This window comes from Barbus barbus (assembly GCF_936440315.1).
Source record: "Barbus barbus genome assembly, chromosome: 8".
Lineage (NCBI taxonomy): Eukaryota > Metazoa > Chordata > Actinopteri > Cypriniformes > Cyprinidae > Barbus > Barbus barbus.
This window is the reverse complement of record NC_136736.1, coordinates 25,876,485-25,901,050: the sequence shown is the minus strand read 5'-3', so window position 1 is coordinate 25,901,050 and position 24,566 is coordinate 25,876,485. Positions and strand designations below refer to the sequence as shown.

The 24,566-nt window shown below is 38.7% G+C and overlaps 1 protein-coding gene across 2 annotated transcripts in view; it reads right to left on the bottom strand.

The window, feature by feature from the left end:
- Window positions 1-24,566, bottom strand: part of LOC306874363 (rho GTPase-activating protein 7-like) — a 131,831-nt gene that overhangs the window by 67,089 nt on the left and 40,176 nt on the right. For both annotated transcript variants that reach the window (XM_079424347.1, XM_079424348.1), the window contains exon 5: window positions 21,097-21,130. In XM_079424347.1, coding sequence (XP_079280473.1) covers window positions 21,097-21,130 — 34 coding nt within the window. The remainder of the gene's footprint in view (window positions 1-21,096; window positions 21,131-24,566) is intronic.

Below are 24,566 nucleotides of genomic sequence, written 5' to 3'. Positions count from 1 at the left end.
CTTATTTTCTGACAAAATGATCAAAATCAAGTGACTTTATGGTAAAAACAAATATCTGCCAACTAAAAATAACCATGTTTAACCTTTGAAATAAGTTTATTTTTCTAACCTCATTTTTCTTATCTTAAGTACAGATTCACTTAATGTTGTTATATTTTTCAAAATTAGCAATGGGGTCGGAAACATAATTGTGTTTTCCCATGAATTAAGTTTCTTTTTCGGACCCCACTAGCAGATATTTTTTAATTTACAGTAACTCAATTTTTATATATTTTTTTCAGAAAACAAGACTTGATAGCCTAAGTCATTTTACATCTCAAGCAAATGTATCTTGATCTAAGAATGTTTAGATATTTATTCTGGAAAGCAACACAAAAATGCAGAATAAGAATATAATTTTAGCAGTGCACACCACATCTAGCATCAATGTGACATAAAGAGACCGTAATCCTTCTCAGAAACATATTTTTTTTTTTCACTGCCTCCACATTCGCACATCCACACCCACTTCCACATCCACTCACCTGTCAGCCTCTGGTCTCGTGTGTTTCTGTTAAACAGATCCAGAGCCCTGCAGGTGGAATATCTGATGTGTTCACTCAAAGATCTCTTCTGGAGAAGCAGCAGATGCATGGATCTCGACATCTTGCCCTGTTCTCGTTCGGTTCTAGATTCTCGTTCTCTTTCACCTCTCTCCCGGGTCTGTCGTTCTCTACTCAGTCCATTCTCCATGTCTGATTCTGCGTGCAGTGCTGCAGTGTGCATTAGGGAGTTCCCACTGCAATGCTCTCACGTTCAATCCTGCGCTACTGTGTGTGTGTGCAGTCGACAGAGTGCTTTTCGACTCAGGCCTCAGCGCCTCCACAATGTGAATATTTCAAAAAGCCACATTTGTGTAATTTAAGTGCACTCGCTCACTCTCTTTGTGTGTGCTTCAAGCTGCTACTTGTCTTCATGTTGTCCGTTTGCATTGGGAATATCTAAGTGGCTGAACTGATGGAGGCAAAATGTACATCATCTGAATTCATCTTAGCGCATTCATTCATTCTGCTTGAGCAAGCATATACTTTTACATGAGAGGAAGTCACAAACAATTGTCCTATGCTAAGATTACACACACGACTGAAAGAAGAAGGTGTAACACAACGACAAGAACCAACCCACACATATTTATTTACTAGCTTTCAAGTATTAGCTTTGAAAACTGGGGAACAATTTCCTGTATTAAAGCACAATACATTCATAAATTATATTCACATATTTTCCAAAAAATCAGTTCATAGACGACACACCCACACACGTTTTTCTAGCCATCTAAATCGGGACACATCAAAGACACTGTTTGTAATTACAAAATAATTGCAGAAAAAAATTATAATTTAGAAATATAATTGTATTTTAAGAAGAAAATACAAAAACCGAAAACCAACCATTATTTATGGGGGGGGGGGGGGGGGGGGGGGGGGGTATGTTTGGTTTAGCTAAGTTCTAGGTATCATTTTGCTAATAAGCTTTAGTTCACTACCAGGCTCCAAACTGAAGTTCTTAATTATGTAACAGATAATGCATAAATTAACTGGATTAGGCTTGGCAAACAATAACTCAACTGTTACACACGTGACCTTTGGACAGGGAAATAACTTGTTGTAACACAATAAAGATATTATATATACACATATATATTATGTTGAACACAAAAGAGATTCTGAATAACTTTGAAGAACCAAGTTGTTAGTCCCCATTGACTTTCATAGTAGGGAAATAAATACTATGGGGTCAGTGGGGACCATCAACTGTTTGATTACCAGCATTCTTCAAAATATCTTCTTTTATGTTCAACATAAGAAAGAAACAAAACTCGTACAGTTTTGGAACTACATGAGGGTGAGTAAATGATGCCAAATGTTCATTTTTGGGTGAACTATCCCTTTAAGTTTTACTTTAAGTTTAACTTCAAAAAATAAAATTGTAAATTTCTCTTTCTCTCTCCCACTCTAATTTTTAGAATGCTGCTTAATTGTTTCACTACCAAAATCATTGCATGGAGGTTAAGTGTATTTAATATATAACTCAAATTTATATGAAAAATTATGATTTTGTTAATTTTTCTAAAAAGGAAGATGGGAATGTGCTCTCTCTGTGTGTGTCAGAGTGTGTGTGTGTTGGGGTGTGAATTGACTGGATTTATGAGCATTCAAAGAGAGTTGATAATTGAAGATTATAGTAGCAACTTTGTGTTTAGAATACTTTGTCAAGAGGATGCAAATTTGGGATTAGTGCTTTTCCATTTCCAGTAATGCACCACTGAAGCGAGCAATGACGGCTAATTGGCCAGCTAAGAGATGCACTACAATGGAATCTTTAAGAATAGCACAGAAAACACGTGCACACACAAACACAGCTGCTAATTTACTTTATGACCTACGAGGTAAAGCTAGAGGAGATAAGCTTAATTTCTTCCCCTCTTTTCCGCTTGAAGATCCAGACCAAGATTCAATCACTAAAGCCTGCACATATCACCATGGTGTAAAATAAATAAAAGCACTTCTAAAAGTAGTTTAATTGCCGAAATTAAGTAAAACAAAAGTATAATGGAAAAAAAAGAAGAAAGAAAATAAAGTTTGGTGCAAATATAAATAAAATAACTATTGATGTGTAATATATATATATACATACATACACACACACACACACACACACACACTCACACACATATATATATTTCTCACAGTAAAGAGTTCCAAATGTCCAAAAATGAACATTTACTGACCTTCAGGACATCCAAGATGTAGATGAGCTTATTTCGGTAACACTTTATAATAACTGCACGCTATGAATCATTAGGTAAGCATTAGTAAATAGTCAGTTCATCCTTTATTAAGCATCGTCCCAACATTAATAGGCATTAGTAAGCAGTTTATAAATACAGCTATGCCTTGTTCTTGATTTAGAAGCATATCTATTACAAAGGAGATTTAAAAGCTCAGTTATCTTCCTAACAGAAAAAAAATAAACAACACAAAGGGATACAGAACTCAGAAATATTTATTTCAAGATGAAAAAAAAGAAGAAAAAAAAAGAAACTGTACAACTGTGCACTTTAATTTATATTTTATTTTACTTTTTCTATGAAATTGCAGAAGTTAAATTTTCTTTTTTTATCAAGTGTACAGTTTCATTTTTTTTGCATCTTGAAAAAATATTTCTGTGTTCTGTATCCCTCTGTGTTGTGTTTGTTTAACTTTTCGGTTTAGAAGATAACTGAGCCTATAAATCTCCATTGTAAATACTTTACAAGGTATAAATAGCCTCTATTTAGATGAATTCACAACAATAGATGGCTGGCAACTACTAAATGTTTTATAACTACCTGACCTAATCATGAATTACAGCAGGAATATGTGTTAATAAAGCATTTATTAACACACTGAGCAACTATTATCATGTGTCTAAATAATTAGATTTATAAATGTACATTTAAAGAGTTTATTAATCATTTACTTGCAATTTCTGAATGATCTCTCGAACCACTGACAACTCCTAAATAACTGGTTTGTAAATAACGTAATAATTTAGAAATTATAAATTGATCGTTAATAAAGTATGAAAATACAATTATTAAACATTATAGATATGCTCAAAAATAAAACATTTATAGCTGTATTTATATATGACTTACTAATGCCTAATGTTGGTACAATGCTTTATTGTCACGTGTTGGTTTCTGTTTGGTTCCTGTTTGCCCTTATTTGGTTTTTCCTGTTCTAGTTTAGTTAATCATCGTTAAGTCTAATCGCCTGTGTTCACTTGTTATCTTGTTTGCTCCTTAATTTGTATGTCTTTATAAGCTTTCGGTTTCGTGGTAGTCTTTGTCCGGTCTTAAAGTATTGTAATGCATTTTTGTTTGAAACCCTGTTTGCTCGTGACTCCTTGAGATTAAATCTATTTACTTGAAATTCTGCCTCTGTCATCTTCTCAGAGACGTTACATTACAGAAGACCGGACCGACAAAGAGGATGCTTATGGCTGAGGACAAGCTGTGGGGATTGCGGTAGGCTGGCCGGAAGCTGGAGCGGTATGTGGAGGATTTTATTGAGCTTGTTCACCAGCTGAGCTGGCCTGATGCCGCTTTGGGAGCGTGTTTTCTGCTGGGGCTGGACAGCGAGACAATCTGTTGTGAACTTCCTGTTTATAGTTTCCTCCTGGTTTAACTAATTAATCTCATTTTATTTCTAAATGGATCTAATTTCGAAGTGAAAGAAGTAAAGGAAGAATTCCAGTCTCGCTGCCCAGTTCCCTCTGAGACACGCCACGTCCTACCAGCTCACCCCAAGCCAGGAACCCCCACATACCACGCCAACGGTCTGAACCGCCTGCCTAGCCCCAATCATTCCCATTCCCTTCTCAGCACCACCATCGTCCTCAGCCCAGAACCTCCTACCACGGCTCTCCTAAGCCCGCCGCCATTCACGGCCGCCACAAGCCTGCCACCATTCGAGGCCACCTCAAGCCTGCCGCCACCCGCGGCGAAGTCTATGCCGCCGCCATCCACGGGGAAGCCAAGCCCGCCGTTCGCGGGTGAATCAAGCCCGCCGCCGTCCGCGACCAATGCAGGACAGCCGCTCGTGGCCAATGCAAGCCCACCGCCGTCCGCGGCCAACACAAGTCAGCCGCCCGTGGCTCTCCCAAGCCTGCTGGCAGAGAGTATGGCAAGCCCACCGGTCATTGTTTACCCAAGCCCAGTGCCAGCCCCCCGAAAGCGCTCCAAAATACAAATCCATAATCCATAAAAATGCTTCCTTTTGTAAAAAAGTTAATCCCCTATTGTTCTCTCACATCAAAATCCACAGACATGTTTGTATTGAACAGTTTTAGATTGTTATCTATGTATATTCATGTTTCAGATGTGACAACTTTTCCCTGAAGAGAGAAATATTATGCATAGAGGACTCATGTTTTAGTCGAAAACAACAGTTTAAAATTAAAAACCTCATCTTAATGATGGATTTGTTTCCAACAAACATGCAGCTATTCACTTGACAAGACATTAACTGATGGACTGGAGTCATGTTGATTACTTCTGGATTATTGGATTATTGTTTGAACTCTCATTCTGACGGCACCCATTCACTGCAGAGGATCCATTGGTTATCAGGTGATGTAATGCTAAATTCCTCCAAATCTGTACCCGACGAAAAAACAAACTCATCTACATCTTGGGTGGCTTTAGGGGTGAGTCATTTTCAGCAAATTTTCATTCTTTGAGTTCTATTAAATTGTTCCTTTAATTCACCTGTCATTAACAGGCATTTCAAAGGTTCTATTTAGAACCCAATTGTGAGATTTTAAAAGTATAAAAGTTATTTGTATATCTGGTTTTGGTTATCAGCATAAGTCATGAAGGGAATGATCTGAATTTCTTCAGTTTTTCAGACATGCACAAACCTCACCCTGACCATATAATTTACAATATAAAAACACAATCTTCTCGGAAATACCAAGATGTCTCCACATGTGTAATATTAGAAGTCTGGAAACACTTCGCCCTACTTTGAGTTTTGTACTCAATCACTTACACAAATAAGCACACACACGTTTTTGGAATGCATCCAAACTCTTTCATTCATCTCTCAAGAATACATTCCATTCCTGGAGTGATTGTATCACTAACATGAAAAGTTAATCTTGTTGTTAGTGAATGAGGAGTCTTTGTTGTCGTCTGAGAAGAACAAATGTCTCACTCTGGCTATGATAATCAATGTGTCTCTCTTTCTTTTGCTCTCTGTCTAACCTAAGACTCTGTTACAAAAAAAAAGATATTAGGGTGATTCTATTAAGATGGAAAGAGACAGATACATAATAAGCGAAAGAAAGCTGGTGGATCATCATAATGTTGTGTATTGTGTACTGATCCTGATACTCTTAACAGAGGGATTACCTGGGTTCACACAGTGACCTACAAACACCAAACAATGGGAAACGAGTTCAAAAGGTAACATCTACAGAATCAACAGAATATTGAAATCCCCACGCAAACACAGATACTGTGAAAAAAATGGCAAGTTCTATCATGAAAATCTTGATGGCGCAGGCTGATGCACTTTTAACGCAAACTGATTTTTCTGTGTTAAACTAGCACAAGATAGTGTACACATAATACACTATCGCATTTCTATAATTCAAATCGTTAAAGGATTGTTAGGCTGCATTAATTAGGTCAAGCGGGCCCGGGAACACTTCCCAAAACACCTGATGTACTTGTTACATTGTTAGAAGAATGGCATCTACGCTAATAGTAGTCTGTTTCTTTCTTACTCCGAGGTCACCGTAGCCTCCCAGATCCAGACTGTATCCAGATCAGATGGTGGATCAGCACCTAGAGATGACCTCTACAGCCAGGACACCTAGATGAGCCCCAGAGACTGATCCCCAGTGAAGACCCTGTCTCCAAGACGGCCATCGGGACAAGACCACAGGAACCAGATGAGTCCTTTGCACAATCTGATTTGCTTTAGACTAGATTTAAACTGCTAATTTTGTCTGGCCAGAGGAGAATGACAAACAAATTTCAACAAACTATTTCCCCGTCTAAATACTGTAAAGCTGATATAAAGCCACCCAGCTTTATATCAAGCCGATGTAAAGTTGCTTTGATACAATTTGCATTGTTAAAAATCACCATCTCTCCACCCTCAATACCACGACTGAGGTGCCCTTGAGCAAGGCACCGAACCCCTAACTGCTTCCCGGGCGCCGCAGCATAAATGGCTGCCCACTGCTCCGGGTGTGTGTTCACCGTGTGTGTGTTCACTGCTGTGTGTGTGTGCACGTTGGATGGGTTAAATGCAGAGCACGAATTCCGAGTATGGGTCACCATACTTGGCAGTATGTATGTCACTCACTTACTCACTTAAAAGCGCTATACAAATAATATTGACTTGACTTGACAAGATGATTAGTTCCTGGTGCATACACAGCCAATGAGCTTACTGCTTTACATTTAAATGGCTGGTTATCATTCACTAGAGAATTTCACAGCGTGCTTTCAGAGTTCCTCTGAAACCCTCCACCTTCCCCAGCTCCTCCTGTATAGATCTGCTACAGGTTATTACAGTCGTAGTCAGAATTATTGGCACCCTTGGTAAATATAATCAAAGAAGGCTATGAGAATAAACAAAAAGTATTATTAATCCTTTTGACATTTTATAAAAAATAAAAAAAATAATCACAAAAATCTAACTAAAACTTGAACTAAAACTATTGAAAATGGGGGAAAATCTCATGAAATAAATGCTTTTCTCAAATACATGTTGGACACAATTATTGGTACCCCTAGAAATTCTTATGAGTAAAATATCTCTGAAGTATATTCCCATTCATGTTCACAATTTTGAGCAGTCCAGGGTGATTATGAACATGAAATTATCCAGCCATGGCTTCCTGTTTCAAAGAAATATAAATAGGAGGGAAAACAAAGCCCAAATTCCCTTAACACTAGAACCGCCGGGGGTCGCTGTATACCTAAAACCGCCAATGGGTAAATTTTACCCGCGCATATTACAATTGTTTTTATATGGCTAAAGAACCAATTTTTTCACTGTATTATATGCCACTGTATTCACAAAGAAGTGTCTAGAATGAAATGATTGTCTAGCCATCAACTATATTTTTATCCTGTTTTATGTTCAAGGCTTTTTTTATGCAGGCCACTAATCATTTTCATAGCTGCCAATATAAACAAGCCTGCACTGACGGCGAGAATTAGAAGTAAGTAAATACATATTTGGGTGGTGTAATATTATATTACAATGTCATTAATTAATATATTGAGATATGATAATATAATCATAGTAGATAATATATTAACCTATGTTATTTATATTGCAAAAATAACCGATAGACAATGATGAGCAATAATTCACCACACTGCATGATTTGATGACAAATTCAAGCGCAGCCTCACCTAATTAATAATTAATTTGTTTAGTTATATAATTTGAATAAGAGAAAAACACAATAAACTTAGCGTAATATAAAAAAATGGTTTTGTTCATTACATCATAGATTGGATTTTTTTTTTCTTCAGGAAACGGGCAGACTAAAAAGCACCATAGAAATGCTCAATGAACAATAGAAATGGCAAAACAAAAATTAAATAATCTAAATTTTGAACAATTACGTGTAACATTAGGCTACATAAATAAGATATTATGAGTAACATTAGGCAACAAATCTTGATCGCTGTCAGATCCATCAGGCACTGAGCTGACCCAGGACGCTTCCTCTTCCCACCATCAGACTCTCCATCGCTCATGGTATTTAGTGCTTCTTATACCCTTTCTGCATCCATAAATCACCTTTTACTCATTTTATCTTTATGAAAATTACAAGCACTAATTCAGTGAGTGAATGCGTTGCCTAGCAATGTACAATGTTAAAACATACGCGGCAAGAAAATGACATCGAAAATACATGCATTATATAGCGGGTAAATTTGACCCGCGTGGCGCTTATAGGTATAAATGCCCCGTTTTTTTATCTGGTTTTATCTAAACATTTTTTAAAAACATTGGATTGTAAATCACACAATTTTAGTAAAAGTCAATGACTGGGAGACTTGAATGTTTAATTGAAAATCTGTTATGTACATTTGAAAAACAGCCACGGGTAAAGTTTACCCCGTGGCGGTTCTAGTGTTAATCATCCATCACGATGAGAAAAAACAAATAATATATTTCTGATGTGCAGCAAAATATAATTGAGCTTCAAAAATTAGTGAAGTGGCTTTAAGAAAAAGCAGTGAAAATTCCCATTTCTACCATCAGGGCAATAATTAATAATTTCCAATCAACATAAAATGTTACGAAACTGCCTGGAAGAGGACGTGTGTCTATATCATCCTAATGCACGGTGAGAAGGAGAGTTTGAGTGGCTAAAGACTCTCCAAGGACCACAGCTGGACAATTGCAGAAAACAGTTGAGTCTCTGGGTTAGAAAACCTTAAAAAAATTGTCAAACAGAACCTACATGTTGTTTGGGAGGGTTTCAAGAAAAATTCTCCAAGCTCATCCAAAAACAAACTCCAGCATATTCAGTAATCAGACACGCTTGCTTTTTAGCAGCAAACACTCAAGATCGGTTTGGTGAACACAGGGATAAAAAGTACCCCATGTGTACATAGAAATATACTGCTGTATTTTTGATGTTGTGGGCCTAAATTTCTGCTAGAGGTCCTGGACATCTTGTTTAGACACATGGCATCATGGATTCGGTCAAATACCAACAGATAAAAAAATCAACAAGTCTCTGTTAGAAATCTTATAATGGGCCATGTTTGGATCTTCCAACCGGACAATAATCCAAACACAAACCTCAAAAACAACACAAAAATTGGTCACTGGGCACAAAACCAAGCTTCTGCTATGGCCATTCCAGTCCTCTGACCTGAACCCTGTTGTAGAAAATGAGTGAGGTGAACTGAAAAGAAGAAGCACTGTCATGGAGCTCTGAATCTGAAGGATCTGGAGAGATTCTGGATGAAGGAATGGTCTCTGATCTCTTGTCAGGTGTTCTTTAACCTCATCAGGTATTATAGGAGAAAATTTAGAGCTGTTAAACCGGCAAATGGAGGTTTCACAAAGTATTGAATAAAAAGTGGCGTTAATTGTGGCCAATGTGTATTAGAGAAAAACATTTATTTCATAATGATATTTCCCCCCATTTTAAATGATTATGATCCAATGAAAGGTTAGATTTTTGTGATATTTTTACAATTAACAATGCAGATAAATTTTTACAGCGTTCTTTAATCATATTTACCAAGGGTGCCAATAATTCTGACCATGACTGTATATATGCTACTTGTGCAGCAGCAGTATGTCTTAAATACTCACAGCACTGTATCAGCGTATGTATTGGCAGTAGCATGTTCCTGTACTGGTTTTGCAGCAGCAATAATCTACAACAACAGCAATAACCAACAGCAGCAACAATTCTGCAGCGTAGCAGATATATTCTGCCACAACCAAATACATTAACACTGTAATATCCAGTTTATACAGGCTTGTTTATATTGGCAGCTATGAAAATGATTAGTGGCCTGCATAAAAAAAAAAAGGTTCTTCACAGCGATGCCATTGAACCATTTTTCAAAGGTTCTTTAAAAGAAGCATTTCTTAGTTTTTAATAATCTGAAGAACCTTCTTTCGCCACAAATAACCTTTTGTGAAACAAAGATTCTTCTGATGTTAAAGATTCTTTATGGAACCATTTAGACAAAAAGTTTCTTCTATGGCATTGTGAATCACTTTTATTTTTAAGAGTGTACCATGCTAAAATCTTCAGATATTTGTCATGATAGAACTGTCACATCATAAGACCCTTGTTGGGTCTTGTGCTATTGAATCATGGGACAGGTAACAGATTACGCAAGGGCCCACATATAGGGCTAAAAGTGCTCTTTCCAGAGATAGGGAATAACCCTGGACATCTGCAATGGGCATGGGAATTACTAGTGACATCAGCTAATAAAAACCCAAAAGGCATCAGATCATACTCAGTTGGTCAATGCTAAAAAAAAATAAAAAAAAAATAAACATAGGAAACAGAAACACTTATCCTGTATGTTTTTTTGCCCCCCTTAAACTTCAGGCACCATGCCAAAAGTGTTTATTTTGTATTAAAACTAACAGAAAACTAAAACTTTTTTGTTGTTGTTGATGTCTGTCTGTCAGTAAATAAACAATATCCCACAGTTGAATAACTAAAGTTGGTGTAATTGTACATAAATATCAATTGTGATCAGAATACTAGTTTTATTTATTTTATCAAGCGGTCATTGTCAAATTAGGCAAACATTACGAAATATTATGAAACTATGCAATTCTTTTTTTGATTGTGTGTGTATTAGGATACAGAAAATATAAGCTATGAAACTGGCCGTAGCAAGAAAAACAGGTCAAACATTTAATCTGATGACAGACACTCATTAACAGAATTTTCACGTGACATTTGTCACCATTGGACATATGGAATACACAAATTAAATAAACTACTCTGAGTGTGAAAAATGTGTGTTCCTATTCTAAAAGGCCCAGATGTTACGGAATAACACTCGGACAAAGGAATAAAAGTATAACAGGTGAGTTTATTATCAGCAAATGGTGCGGGTGCAGATGAAAGGTGAGTGTCCTGAGTAATGAAGGGTTTCTTGACTTGAAGCTTGTAACCTTGATTTTTGTTTCTCAAGAGATCGTGGGACAGAGATGGAAGTCAGCACACACCTCGGATGAGGAGTATGGAGATGATCCACAATGCGATGGAGACTGGAGAGGATGTTGGAGCTAGGAGAAGAAGGTAACTCTGGAGAAGACACAACAGGTAAGTAAACAAGGTAGGTATCTCAATGTATCGGTAGGATATCATGGAGAGAGTCCACTATGTCTGAACGAGATCGGACATCAAGTGAAGTGAGGTGTGTGCTTATAAATGCTGGCTGATGAGGGAGTTGATGACTTGCAGGTACGTGTAGTTAATACTCAGGTGACGGAGTGCGTTGTGATTGGGTGAGTGAGCCTGACCGATCTGTGACAGTACCCCCCCCTCCACGGCGCTCCTGAGGGCCGAGGACCCCGACATCGTGGTTGTCTACCTCTCCCTTGGGGTCCTGGACGATCTGGATGTTTAGAGTGAAAGTCATTCAGTAGCGTGGGATCGAGAATGTAATTTCTGGGGACCCATGACCGTTCCTCTGGACCATAACCTTCCCAGTCCACAAGATACTCTAAGAGACCACCACGGTGCCAGGAGTCCAGAATCTCGTGGACCGTGTAGATGGCACCTTCCTCCTGGATTAATGGAAGAGGGGGTTCCACTATCGGGCCACGCTCTGTGGTGTGCTGCGTCCCAGACCCTCTCGGAACCAGTAATCGACAGATGGTACCTCAGATGGTTCCCCTTACCAGGGGAACAGGGGAGGTTTGTAAAAGAGGACGCACTGGAAGGGAGTGAGTCCAGTGAATGGTTGACGCAGTGAGTTCTGTGCGTACTCGGCCCAGTCTAGGAACTGGTTCCAAGAGTCCTGAATCTTCTTTCGTTTCCGTAGTATCTGAAGACGTGGTTAAACAATCTCAGCGGTCTCCATAGTAGTGTGCAGGCACTTGAGTGGGAGAAGTCGACAGGACTTTGAGAATCGATCAATGACTACAAGGATACATGTGTTACCATCCGAGGCTGGCAGATCTGTGATGAAATCAACTCCTAGGTGTGACCAGGGGCGATTGGGGACGGGCAGCGGAAGGAGCTTGCTGGATGGAAGATGGCGCGGACTCTTGGAGATGGCACAGTCGAAACAGCCTTGGACGAACCTTCTCACATCCCTAGCCATATTAGGCCACCAGAAGTGGTCCTTTAGCAGCGAGAGGGTGCAGTTGGCCCGTGGGTGGCCAGTGCCCAGCGATGTGTGAGTGGAGTGAATGAGAGGGGTGCGTTGTGCTCTGGGGACATACTGCAACCCCTGTGGACAGCCCAGCGGAGTGGCTGTGGAGGCATTGGAGGGAGAAGCTGGACTGGAGGTCCATTGGATGGTATTGACGAAGATCTTCATGGGAATGATGGTATCCGGTTCCTCACTGACCTCTTCAGGAGCATGCAGATGAGAAAGCGCATCCGCTTTACCATCTACTACCGCCCAGGGCCTAAGAATGTTAAAGTTGAATCGGGTGAAGAATAGCGCCCATCTAGCCTGACGCGGGTTAATCTCTTGGCATCTCTCAAGTATTGGAGATTCTTGTGGTCAGGGAGTACGATGAATGGGTGTTGAGCACCCTCCAGCCAATGCCTCCACTCCTCTAGGGCTAACTTGATAGCCATGAGTTCTCTGTTGCCGATGTCATAGTTTCTCTCTGCCGGGCTGAGCTTGCGGGAGAAGGCGCATGGATGGAGTCCCCTGCTGCTGAGAAAGCACCGCTCCTACCCCAGTGGTGGAGGCATCAACCTCAACTATGAAGGACCTATTGGGGTCTGGATGGGTGAGGAGCGGTGCACTGGTGAAGGCTCTCTTGAGGGTTTCAAAGGCTCCTGTGGCTGTTGGTGACCAGGACAGAGATTTGGGCTTGACTCTCAACAGACTGGTGAGTGGGTTGGTTATGGAGCTGTAGTTGTGGATGACTCTTCTCTAGACGTTTGAGAATCCCAGGAATCGTTGAAGTTCCATGATGATAGTTGGAACTGGCCAATTCCTGATGGCCTCTACTTTCCCCTCGCCCATCTGGATGCCACTGTGATCGAGGATGTATCCAAGGAACTGCACTGAAGATTGGTGGAAGGAACATTTCTCGGCCTTAAGGAAGAGATTTAAATCTCTCAGGTGTTGCAGGACATCCGCAACGTGGTGCCGATGTTCGGCCATGCTCCGGGAGTAGATGAGGATATCATCAATGTAGACGAATCGATGGAGATACCTCCCAGACTTGGGTTGAGGTGTATGTGGAAAACAGTCAGGGAAGCAGTTACTGCCCCACTTCAGGACCTCACCAGTTTTCCAGGAGAAGATGGGATTGTGTTGCACAAACCAGGGGTGCCCTAAGATCACATCTGCGGTGGAATCCTCCAGAACCAGAAGATGTAGAGTTTCCTCGTGTAACTGTCCTACACGATAGACAAGTGAAGAGGTCCCATGCAGTGACACACCTGTCTTCGGCTGAGTGGTTTGCCGGTTACTGATTGGACTTGGTAGGTGGTTTTGGTGGAGGTGGTCGAGAGCCTGAGTTGGCGGCAGAGATTCCTGGAGATGAAATTACCGGCTGACCCGGAGTCGAGGAGGGCTTGTATTGGATGGATAGCTGTATGAACCTTTCCAGACCATAGGAGTCATCGTAGGCTGCAAGTTGGAGCCGCAACCTTGGTTTGAGTCCTTGTCGGCAAGTAGTGAGGAGCGAGCGCTCATTCCAGCTGCTGGCCGCTGCAAGGGTTCTAAATTTCAGAGCATAATTGTTAACAGGAACGGAGCCTTGGCGGAGATGATAGAGTTGTTCACTGACAGTGGTGTCACCTGCCGGTCTGCCAAACACTTCTCTGAAATGAACAACAAAATTATCGAAGGAAAAGGTTACAGTACCAGCTTGTGCCCATATGGTTTCGGCCCATTGTAGCACTCGCCCCTTCAACAGGGAAATCAGAAATGCAATCTTGGCTTTTTCGGTTGGATAAAGATGCGGTTGCATCTCTAGGACCAGTGAGCATTCAAGCAGGAATCCGTTGCACTCCTCCGCCGTGCCAGAGAAGGGCGCTGGTTTGGCCATGGGACTGGAAATTACCGGAGGAGAAGGAATGATGTTACTGGTGTCCGGAGGTACGGGTGATGGTGGAACTGGTGGTGGAGTGAGAACCCGCTTGAGGGCATCCACGATCTCCTGGAACAGGTCGGGTGCACTCATAATGCTGACTCCTTTGTTGGTCCGATCTTCTGTTACGGAATGACACTCGGACAAAGGAATAAAAGTATAACATGTGAGTTTATTATCAGCAAATGGTGCTGGTGCAGATGAAAGGTGAGTGTCCTGATTAATGAAGGGTTTCTTGACTTGAAGCTTGTAACCTTGATTCTTGTTTTGCAGGAGATCGTGGGACGGAGATGGAAGTAAGCACACACCTCGGATGATGAGTATGGAGATGATCCACAATGCGATGGAGACTGGAGAGAACGTTGGAGCTAGGAGCAGAAGGTAACTCTGGAGAAGACACAACAGGTAAGTAAACAAGGTAGGGATCTCAATGTATCGGTAGGATATCATGGAGAGAGTCCACTATGTCTGAACGAGATCGGACAGCGAGTGAAGTGAGATGTGTGCTTATAAATGCTGGCTGATGAGGAAGTTGATGACTTGCAGGTGCGTGTAGTTAATACCCAGGTGACGGAGTGTGTTGTGATTGGGTGAGTGAGCCTGACTGATCTGTGACACCAGAAGACCAACCTGCCTATAGTTGAAGAAACACCCCCAACAGAATGTCAGGCTTCAAACAGATGCCTTCCAAATAGAAAACAGCTAGGGATTTGTAAATGCCAATATTCTACAAATTTGAACAGCTCAGTCTACTGGTTCTCCAAGAACGAAACAGAGTGGTAAAATAGAGAAGTATGGGAGTCATAGGATGCAACAGGATGTGGAGAAGTAGAATAAAAGCAGGCGATGTTAACACTGGAAAGAGGGTTGTGACAGACTTAAAGCGATGAAGTGGCCAAGAATGTACCCTTGTTCAAACCCTAAGTCTCCTTTATAAGTCAAAGCCAATAAAACTGTGTGGGAAATAAAAGGCTAGGATTGAGGAGGGAATTAAGTTCTTAAAATCAAATAAGCATTACAGACAAGCCTAAGAACACATTAGCTCTGAAATACAGACTCGCATTAATGGTATGCTACTATTACCTCTGGACTTGGAGGAGACAAACATGAGATCAGGACAGGATATGTGCAAAGAAGAGGGTTGATTTGTGTCAGCTGGGTCATTTCATGTGAAATCTAACCTATCTGTTCATGACCGTCTCAGAAAATTGGCATGGAAATGTAATCTGTGTGGACCACTGGCTAGATAAGGACACAGCATAGGGTTTTTTGAGGTGATTCAATGATGCAGTTTAGACTATGAAAATATTCTCTTTACATGTATATATTAAGTTGTTTACTGCTGGGTACACATTTCTATTACACCACTACAAACTGTCAGCATCAGAAAACAATATGCAAATATGTGAATAGTGTTATTTTGGTATTATTTATTACAGTTATTTTCGTTTTAGTATAGGTTTTAGTAATTTTGTTATATGCTTTTTATTGTTATTTTTAAAATATTTCTATTTAGTGTTTATTTTGTCAGTTTTAGTTTTAGTACTTTAAGTTTAAGATTAAGATTTAAGTTTAATTTTTAGATTTTATCTTATTTCAGCTTCATTTTAATTAGCATACATTTAATTTTTTTTAAATAGTTTTAGTTTTAGTTAACAACAACAACAACAACACTGGTAAACATGAAAAAAAAAAATACAATTAATTAATACAGTTTATTATATCAGCAATACACTTCTGATGAAAACCCTGCACATGACCTTAGACAAATAGTAAGCTTGATTTATTAATGGAGTAGTTCATGCAAATAAATGAATGAATAAATAAATGAATACATAAATACCTGTCATTATTTACATACTGTAATTTAATGGAAAACGACAACCAGGACAGTCTTCATAGTTTCACATTTTGTTTTCCACAGAAATATTGGTTTATTACTTTATATTAAAAATGACTTTTCTCACTTTTCTCAAGAAAATTACTTTTCTCAGAAAGTGACAACTTCCTCTTTCCAAGCATACTTATAGCCTCTTGAAATGATGATGCCATAACAATAAATCTTAATCACCCAGACTGAAGAACATATTAAATCTATGGTGAGCACTTGATGACTAAAGTAATTTCCCAGGATCCCATCAGTCAGTGAAAAAGTCCCAAGATCATAGGTCCAGTAAGTGAGCTATTGATTAAACATGAATACTTACGGAACATGACGTTAACTGAAACTCTGAAGAAAGCAGTGCCATGAAAGCTTCCTTCATGTACACTTGTGCTGTATTCTACATCCTCCCATCAACAGAGCAGTTCAAATAAAAGGTCAAGCAGTACTATTCCAACTGGATGAATGCCGGGAATTGATTGCTGCTGATGTTTTCCCGTTTCAGTATTAACAGACAAACAGAAATTTGCTCTGATGACTCCCCACCCTTAAAAGCAAAATTGCATTCCTTTTTCCTGAACGCCTAGACATGAATTTAAAGGATGTTAAGGTTATAAATGGTCCACCAAGATTATGTAACCAATCATTGTTTGAATATAGTTCATAAACATGTGAAGGAATATAAAGACACTAATAATTCTAATATGCTGATTATAATAAATAGAGATAGATTTTGTGGTAGCATAAACGTCTTTACTGTCACTTTTGATCAATTTTTATCACTTTTGGTCAGTGCTGAGATTGAACACAAATGCCAGCACTGACAGTTCCTCAAGCACTCCATTAAAACTTCACCCCTTTCCTCCCCTCTCTTCCAAGAGCCTTTCTTACCAGACTGTACCTGGACTGACCTGGCTCTACCCAGCTGGGGCTCGACCCCAGATGCAGGTGAGGGAGAGAGATCAGAATTGAGCAATGGACCTATTGTTCTGCACCCAGAGCCTGAGCCGTGACAGGGGGGAATGGGTGCGATAGGGACAGGAATGCTCTAGGATGAACGCACATCAAAGAACTACAGGCAAAAGGCCGAGAGGGAGGCGTTCTGTGGACATGATTATTGGTACCGCACTCACTGAAGATAAGAAAGAATGAGAGGTTATTGTGGCGCTTGATAGGCACAGACCTGAGTTCAGTTTTGAAGTTTCACTTAATAATGGCAGATGTTAGTGAGAATGCGGAGGCCTGGTCCCAGATCAGATTTAAAGGGGATTTCAATCAAGATAATGTGAGGGAGCGAAGGCTTTGAAAACCGCCTACTGTGTCTTTCATTTCCTCCACTGCCTTTCTATGAGAAACTGTAAGGTTTTACATTTTCCTCACAGACTACTGTGATCACCTTCCATCTTTTAGTATAAGTAGTATGTATGTGTGCCAACAGTTTTGGCACTATTAAGAATTTTTTTGCTGTGAAAAGACTAGATCAAATTCTAAAATCTATTATAGTACATTATTGATAGTATAGAATTGTTTTCACCTTTATAAGAAAGAAATGTGTTAAATAGATCAGTTAAAGTGACAGTAGTCTTTTACATTGTTACAAAATATTTATATTTCAAATGTTCTTTTTTAACTCTCTATTTATGAAGGAATTCTGAAAAATGTATCATGGTTTCAATGGAAATATTAATCAGCACATCTGTTTTAAATATTGACTGCTTTGTCATGACAGGAATAACTTATATTTTAAAATATATTGAAATAGTAAACAGTTAGGTTAAATTGTAAAAAAAAAAAAAAAAACATTTTACAAATCTTACAGACCCCAGTTCTTTAGATAATATGTGGGATTGAATAACATTACATTAAACATACAAAAATACTGATCAGCTGATTAGTTTGCAACTACACTGATGAAATAATATACATTACACACTATAATGCATACGGTTTAAGTGCAAATTCAACATTATAGACTGTCAGTTTGATCAAAATTTGATTATTGATTATTGGTAACTATTGTTACAAAATCTATATATAATCTATTGTGGCAAGTGGTAATTATCAGCAGCAGAGTCAACATCTGGCATTAACTTTTAACCAACAACCTAAAGATAAAAGATAAGCATGAAATATTTTTTCCTCATTGAATATCATGTTTGACTACTTTAAATTGTACTTAATTTTTACTTAATTTTTGTTAATTAAAATGCAAATAACAATTCACATTGAATTAAAATGTACAAGCATCATTATACCAAAATGAATTTTTGTACCAGTCCATGATATTTCTAAACATTTTTATAAATACATACAGATAAAATACCCTTCTTCTACATGGCCACATCCTCATGTGAACCAATGTGAGGGCCCTAGATGATAAGATGCCTTTACAAGGTTAAAAAGTTAAATCTTCCTGCCACATCCATTTGTCGACACTAAACAAGGAAAAGTGAAGACCTCAGGAAGAAACTTGAGCACTTAATGCAGCCAAATGCTCCATTCTGGTGTCCCGTGACCCTGAATGCAAACTAACAATGTCAGGCTTTCATGGCCATGGAGCTCATGTTAGATAACAGAACCTCTCTCACTCATACACACAGAAACATATGCAAACACATTCAAAATCACCACTGCTGGTGTGCTCAAGCCAAAACCCTGCTGTGTTTTAGCCCAGTCTGGAAAGGGATAGTACAGTAAGGAATGATGCCCAGATGGGCATCACTTTCCTTGCGCAACACAAATACTGTTTGCTATCTGGTGTTGTGACCCAAAAGTCCATTGCTATAACAACCCGGAAATTAACCATGAATGCTCTCCATTTTGGGGCAAGGTTTGCGTGATGTAACCAGGCTGTGAACCCCACATTCCTGGCCTGATACAGAGAGGCTTTGATGTGCTTTGAAACAGGGGACCATTGTGCTGAAATCAGGCCTGTATTTTATCATCCAGCACACACCAGAATACCAAGTCACAGAGCCGCAGGGGGTCATTACATAATGCAGTAGCCTCCACACAAATCCCGAACATCTCCAAATTCTGAGCTTGCAACTGATGTCATTAACTGAAATCTGACTGACAAAGAAAATCTTGGAAAATGCATGATGCAACATCTTCTCTTTGTTTCCATTGCATACACACCTTTACTAAGACTTGGAAAATACCAACATAGGCTCATTGGAAATAGGTGATGATGGAGGCAGATGCACATGCTGAGTTTAGCTCCTGTTGCTTTCTGGTCTTGATTCCAGGGAGACACAGTGTTCAAATCGTTAATGATCTCCAATGGTTCGCCAGCCTGGTGTCTGCTCAACTTGAATGCAAAACGGATGTGACCAGAACACCTTATCTGATTACATTTAATAATTTGGTGGCCAAAATACAGTGGTGTATAAAATACCTGAAAGCCATACTTAAGTAAAAGTACAGATATTTTACCAGAAAATTATTTTGGTAGAAGTTGAAGTCACCGTTTAGAATATTACTTGAGTAAAAGTCTTAAAATGTGTGATATTTATTGTACTTAAGAATAAGAAGCACTTCATCAGGTACTTAGTGTCTTTCATTCAAACATATAAATAAACATTTCTGGAATCTGCATTTGAAACAACATTTAGATGTATTTACACAGTTTAATGTAGCTCATTCCTAGAAAGCTCGAGGTAGTCTCGCGTAGCCAGACCTTCAGACTGACGGCTGAAGGTCTGGAATAGATGTCCGCTTTCATTGGCCAAGGCCCGCCCATGAGGCCGTTTGACCGACAAACAACCAATCATAGTTTGTTTCATTTAGCGTTACGTTTCAGAGTGTGGAAATGTCACCACAATAACAAACCGGTGAGTGAAACTAATCAGATGTATTTTAAAGATTCTATGCCACAAACTTTAAATATTTTACATACTTTTGAAAATTCAGGTTTAGTTGACCCTGATAAGCGTTCGTCGTCATATTTGTAAACACGATGGCTTTCTTCTTTCGTGAGGGGGTTTGGCGCCACGGCATCTTTGTTTCCCGGCGGACTGAAAATGAACGTGACACTCACGTCTTCCGGAAATCCGGTTTAATTCAACCAGTCAGATGACGACTTCGACATTCCTAAAGTGTTTCCAGAAAAGTGTGCCATATGCATCAGACGGTTAGCCAACGTTCCGTCTGAGGCTGAGACTAAGCTCGAGGGGACATGGATGCATTTAAAGTGCAGTAACAAATGCATAAATAGGCCAAATGTTTTGTTAACATAAAACGTTGAAAACTGATATTTGAAATAATTTAAGACATGAAAAAAATAGTCGAAATGTGAAAATAAAACCGCCAATAGGTGGCAGCATGTGACTGTTAATGAGTGAGTCATTGAGATTCAACTAATTAATTCAAACGGCTGATTCATTCAGAAATAAATAATTTGACTGTGTTAATGAGTGAATCACTGAATCATTTATATCAACCGATTCGTTCAAATAGCTGATTCATTCAATGAGTAAACACCGTCCATTGCTCCAGCCACATCTATATCTCTCTGTTCTGATATCAGGCAGATCATCATCTAAATGAATAACATCTGCTAGTGTTTAAGACAGATCCAGTGCCACCAGTTGACATACTTATGCGGGAAAGTTAGGTTGTATGCCTAATTTGACTAGGATTTACAAGTTTTTCATTTTCTGGTCACTTTATAGGTTATACGATTTTTCACTCTGATAAAATGGTGAGAATCCAGTATCGAAAACATCAACTAAATATGATATGTATAAATAGCCATATGATATTATCACATTGGATTTTTATTTTTTTTCCAAGCTGTATCACTCTGCCATTGCTTATACTGCTTAATGTAGGTTATGATAAAAAAAAAAACATGAGGTCATGTGAACTTACCTGCTCTGTCTTTCTCAGAAAGTACAGCAGAGGTCTGAAATAAATAAATAAATAAAGATTAATTTCTTGAAAATTATAAGGAAATACAACAAAATTTCTAAAATATATATATATAATCCCTAAAACACATTTTATCACATCTGAAGGTCAGTTTATATTTGAAATTCCTGAAATGGAATTTTGATAACGCTTTATGAGTTCACTTTCAGGATCCAGAGGGGAACCAATAAAACAGTTTCACAATGTAACTCTCTTGAGGAAGGAGGCCATCAAGGTGGTCCCTCACGAAAGAGAGTCCGGGTTCTACAGCCGGTACTTCATTTTTCCAAAGAAGGATGGAGGGTTGCGTCCCATTTTAGATCTGCGTCAGTTGAACCGAAGTTTACATTTCAAACCAATCCAGTATAAACTAGCCTACCACCTGTCCCACTGAGTAAAAAACTGTATGTGTTTGTGTATGTGGTGCTCATGCCCACCAAGTGCAGCTGGCCAAGAAATAAGGCCATTTGTGTAGCCTCTGCAACCTTGAAAACACCCTCCTGCTTACGAACAAGATAGCCCACCACACACATACACACGCTTACGCACCCACTAAAACGGCTGATAGTCTATTCTATCATCATCTGACTGAATGTGATTATCCATAATTTGTTAGATCATGTGTATATTTACAGCTAAAAGTTTGTTTCTTAACAAGGAGGAGGGGAGTATGAGACAAAAATAACCCTGCTGCATATTTTTACCATGTCAGCACGTCTCAGTGGAAAACACACAAATGAAAAATACCCCCCCCCCAAAAAAAAACAAACAAAAAAAAAAACACATACACACAAAAAGTGTGTGTAAGTGATTATTTTAGCCACAGAATTGTGCCTGGAAAAATTATTAATCCCTTTGCTCGGCAAATATATTTTTATGGTTTCCAAATTTAGCACAATTTTGGATTTGGTTAAAGACCTTTGTAAAGACTTCCTGTGTTCAAACAGGAAGTTTTGGCGGGACATATTGAAGGGCTTTTCCAAAAGGCTTTAGTTATATCACAAAAGTGAAGCATAATTTGCTACTCTAAGTTGTAGGCAGTATTATGGGGCAGGGTATTCTCATCGTTGAGAGCATTTGATTGGACAAAAGTCTGCATATTGCAGGATGAGTCATCAACATTTTTAATGAGATTTCCTGTAAAAGCCATTATATGTTAAAAATGCTAATTGTTGTTGGTGCTGATAGCCTCGTGGGCAGAGTGCCAACATGTAGCACCGTTGCACTTTGGGCGTCCCGAGTTCAAGTCCCAGATCACGGACCTTTCCCGATCCTATCCCCCTTTCTCTCCCACATCGCTTCCCATCCATTTACTGTCTATAAATAAAGGCATAAAAACAAAATCGAAAAATAAAATAATGCTAATGGTTTAGAAATGCACTACAGTGTTGTTATTGTTACTAAAACTATTAATATTGTTTTATTCAATAAAAAAGCAAAGTTGAAATTAAATATAAATATTAGATGAAAAACTTAAACTAAAAAAAGTTAATGAAAACTATCTGAAAATGGTTTAAGTTAAACTAAATAAATAATCTAAAAAAAAGAAAAAAAGAAAATGACAAAAGCACATCAAATTACGTAACTTAAAATTACTCAAACTAAAATTAAAACCAAAACTGAAAATTTAAACATACAAGCTAGTTCAAAGCTAAATACTATCTTAGCATATAATAGTAAAAAATAAAGTTTGTTAGGATATAGATGACCTCAAAGCTAAAATGCATGGACAAAAATTCATGAAACTCTAAATTTGATTTAACAGGGCCTCTAAATGACTCTCTTTCCTGAAACAGAGCAATGGCTATTAATATCTGTTCCTTTGTTAGTTGTTCATTATTCTCATGTGTTGACTTTTTTTAGTCAGGCCGAACAGACATTTCTGTGGTTCCGAAGGAATGTCGGGGTCTACGTCTCTACGTCCTGCTCTGTCTGCTGATCTTTGACCTTGAGTAATCCCGAAATCCCTGGAACAGATCATACTGACAGAAACACCTCCATCATCTGCCTCGAAAGAGTGATGCATCCTGTTATATGAAGAATGTATCTTTCTCTTCAAAACATCAGAGAATATTCTTCTTCGTTATCTATCTTTATCTTCCATGTTTTTTTCATGGTCTATCTCTCTCCCTAATTCCTTTATTGCCCTCTGTTATCACATTCTCTTATTTTATCTACCCCGTTCTTTGTTTCCACATTCTTCAGCTTTTGTTAATGTACCCTCATCCCTGCATCCACCAATCCTCCTCACATGAAGCCAGATGCATGCTGGGAATGATCTTCATGTATGTAAGAGGGTACGAGTGGCTTATCTAAGGAGTGTGCATGTGTGTTTAACAAGATAACTGCATGATTGTGATCTTAAGGTACACTGTGTACCTCAGACATTTTAAAAACACTTTTTGTGTTAGTATCAAAAATGCCATTATTCTCAAAGCATTGCGTGTGCATCAGTGTACAGAGATATGGAAACATTCTAAAATGATTCTTGGCATGAATAACCAGAAAATGTTCAAAGGTGAAGTGTGTGATTTATGTGCCTCTAGAAGTATCAAATCGAATTGCAAAAATTCAATGAAAAGTATGTGAAAAACAGTGAAAATGGGAGCTTAAAAATTTAAGGTGCGTAGTATGTCAGAATTCATAGTGTTCGTAAAACAGTACATGAAAAGTACCTAAAAAGTGTGCATTTGGACACTTACTATCCCATCATGCCACGGTAGAGGATTAAAAAAGTCCCATTCTGGCACACGGCAAGCTATCAACAGTAAAGCACCCACAAACACTCATACATACACATGCATGCCAACACCAACAAGACTGTAATGTATTGTGCACAACCTGCCAACTCCGGTTTCGCAACCATAATGTGAAATTAGTCTGCAAAGACTATGAAACATGATGCAGTAGAGCGTTAGCCATATTATCATAGAGTGCCTGTGACCACCACAGTAACACATTCTACATTCCTCTATGTGTAGGCCTGTTGTTTTCTCAAATTCACAGAAACAACTCAAGGCCACCGACAGTGAAATACTATTAATACTTCAGAAAGCTTCTGGCATACTCGGAATAACTATATTTGAGTCCAAGCACTGTTATCATGTGCTATCCCAAACACCACCCACCACCCTCGTATGAGTGGGAAGAGGGTTAAAATGAGCTCAAAACAAAAGAATAAAAGATGGAGAGGAAGCAGGGAATGAGGTGGCAGAAAAATAGGACAATGAGATCAAATGAATAAATGACAATGAAAAGCAAAATAGGCAAGTGTTACTATTACTATCACTCATACTGCTGGTCAAGAGTTTATTGAAATGATTAATTGATCAATTAAACACTGCACATGGAAATTCATCTGAAAAATAAAATTTCAAATATATAATTGTTATTACATTGTTTAATTTGTTATATTAATTATATTACACATA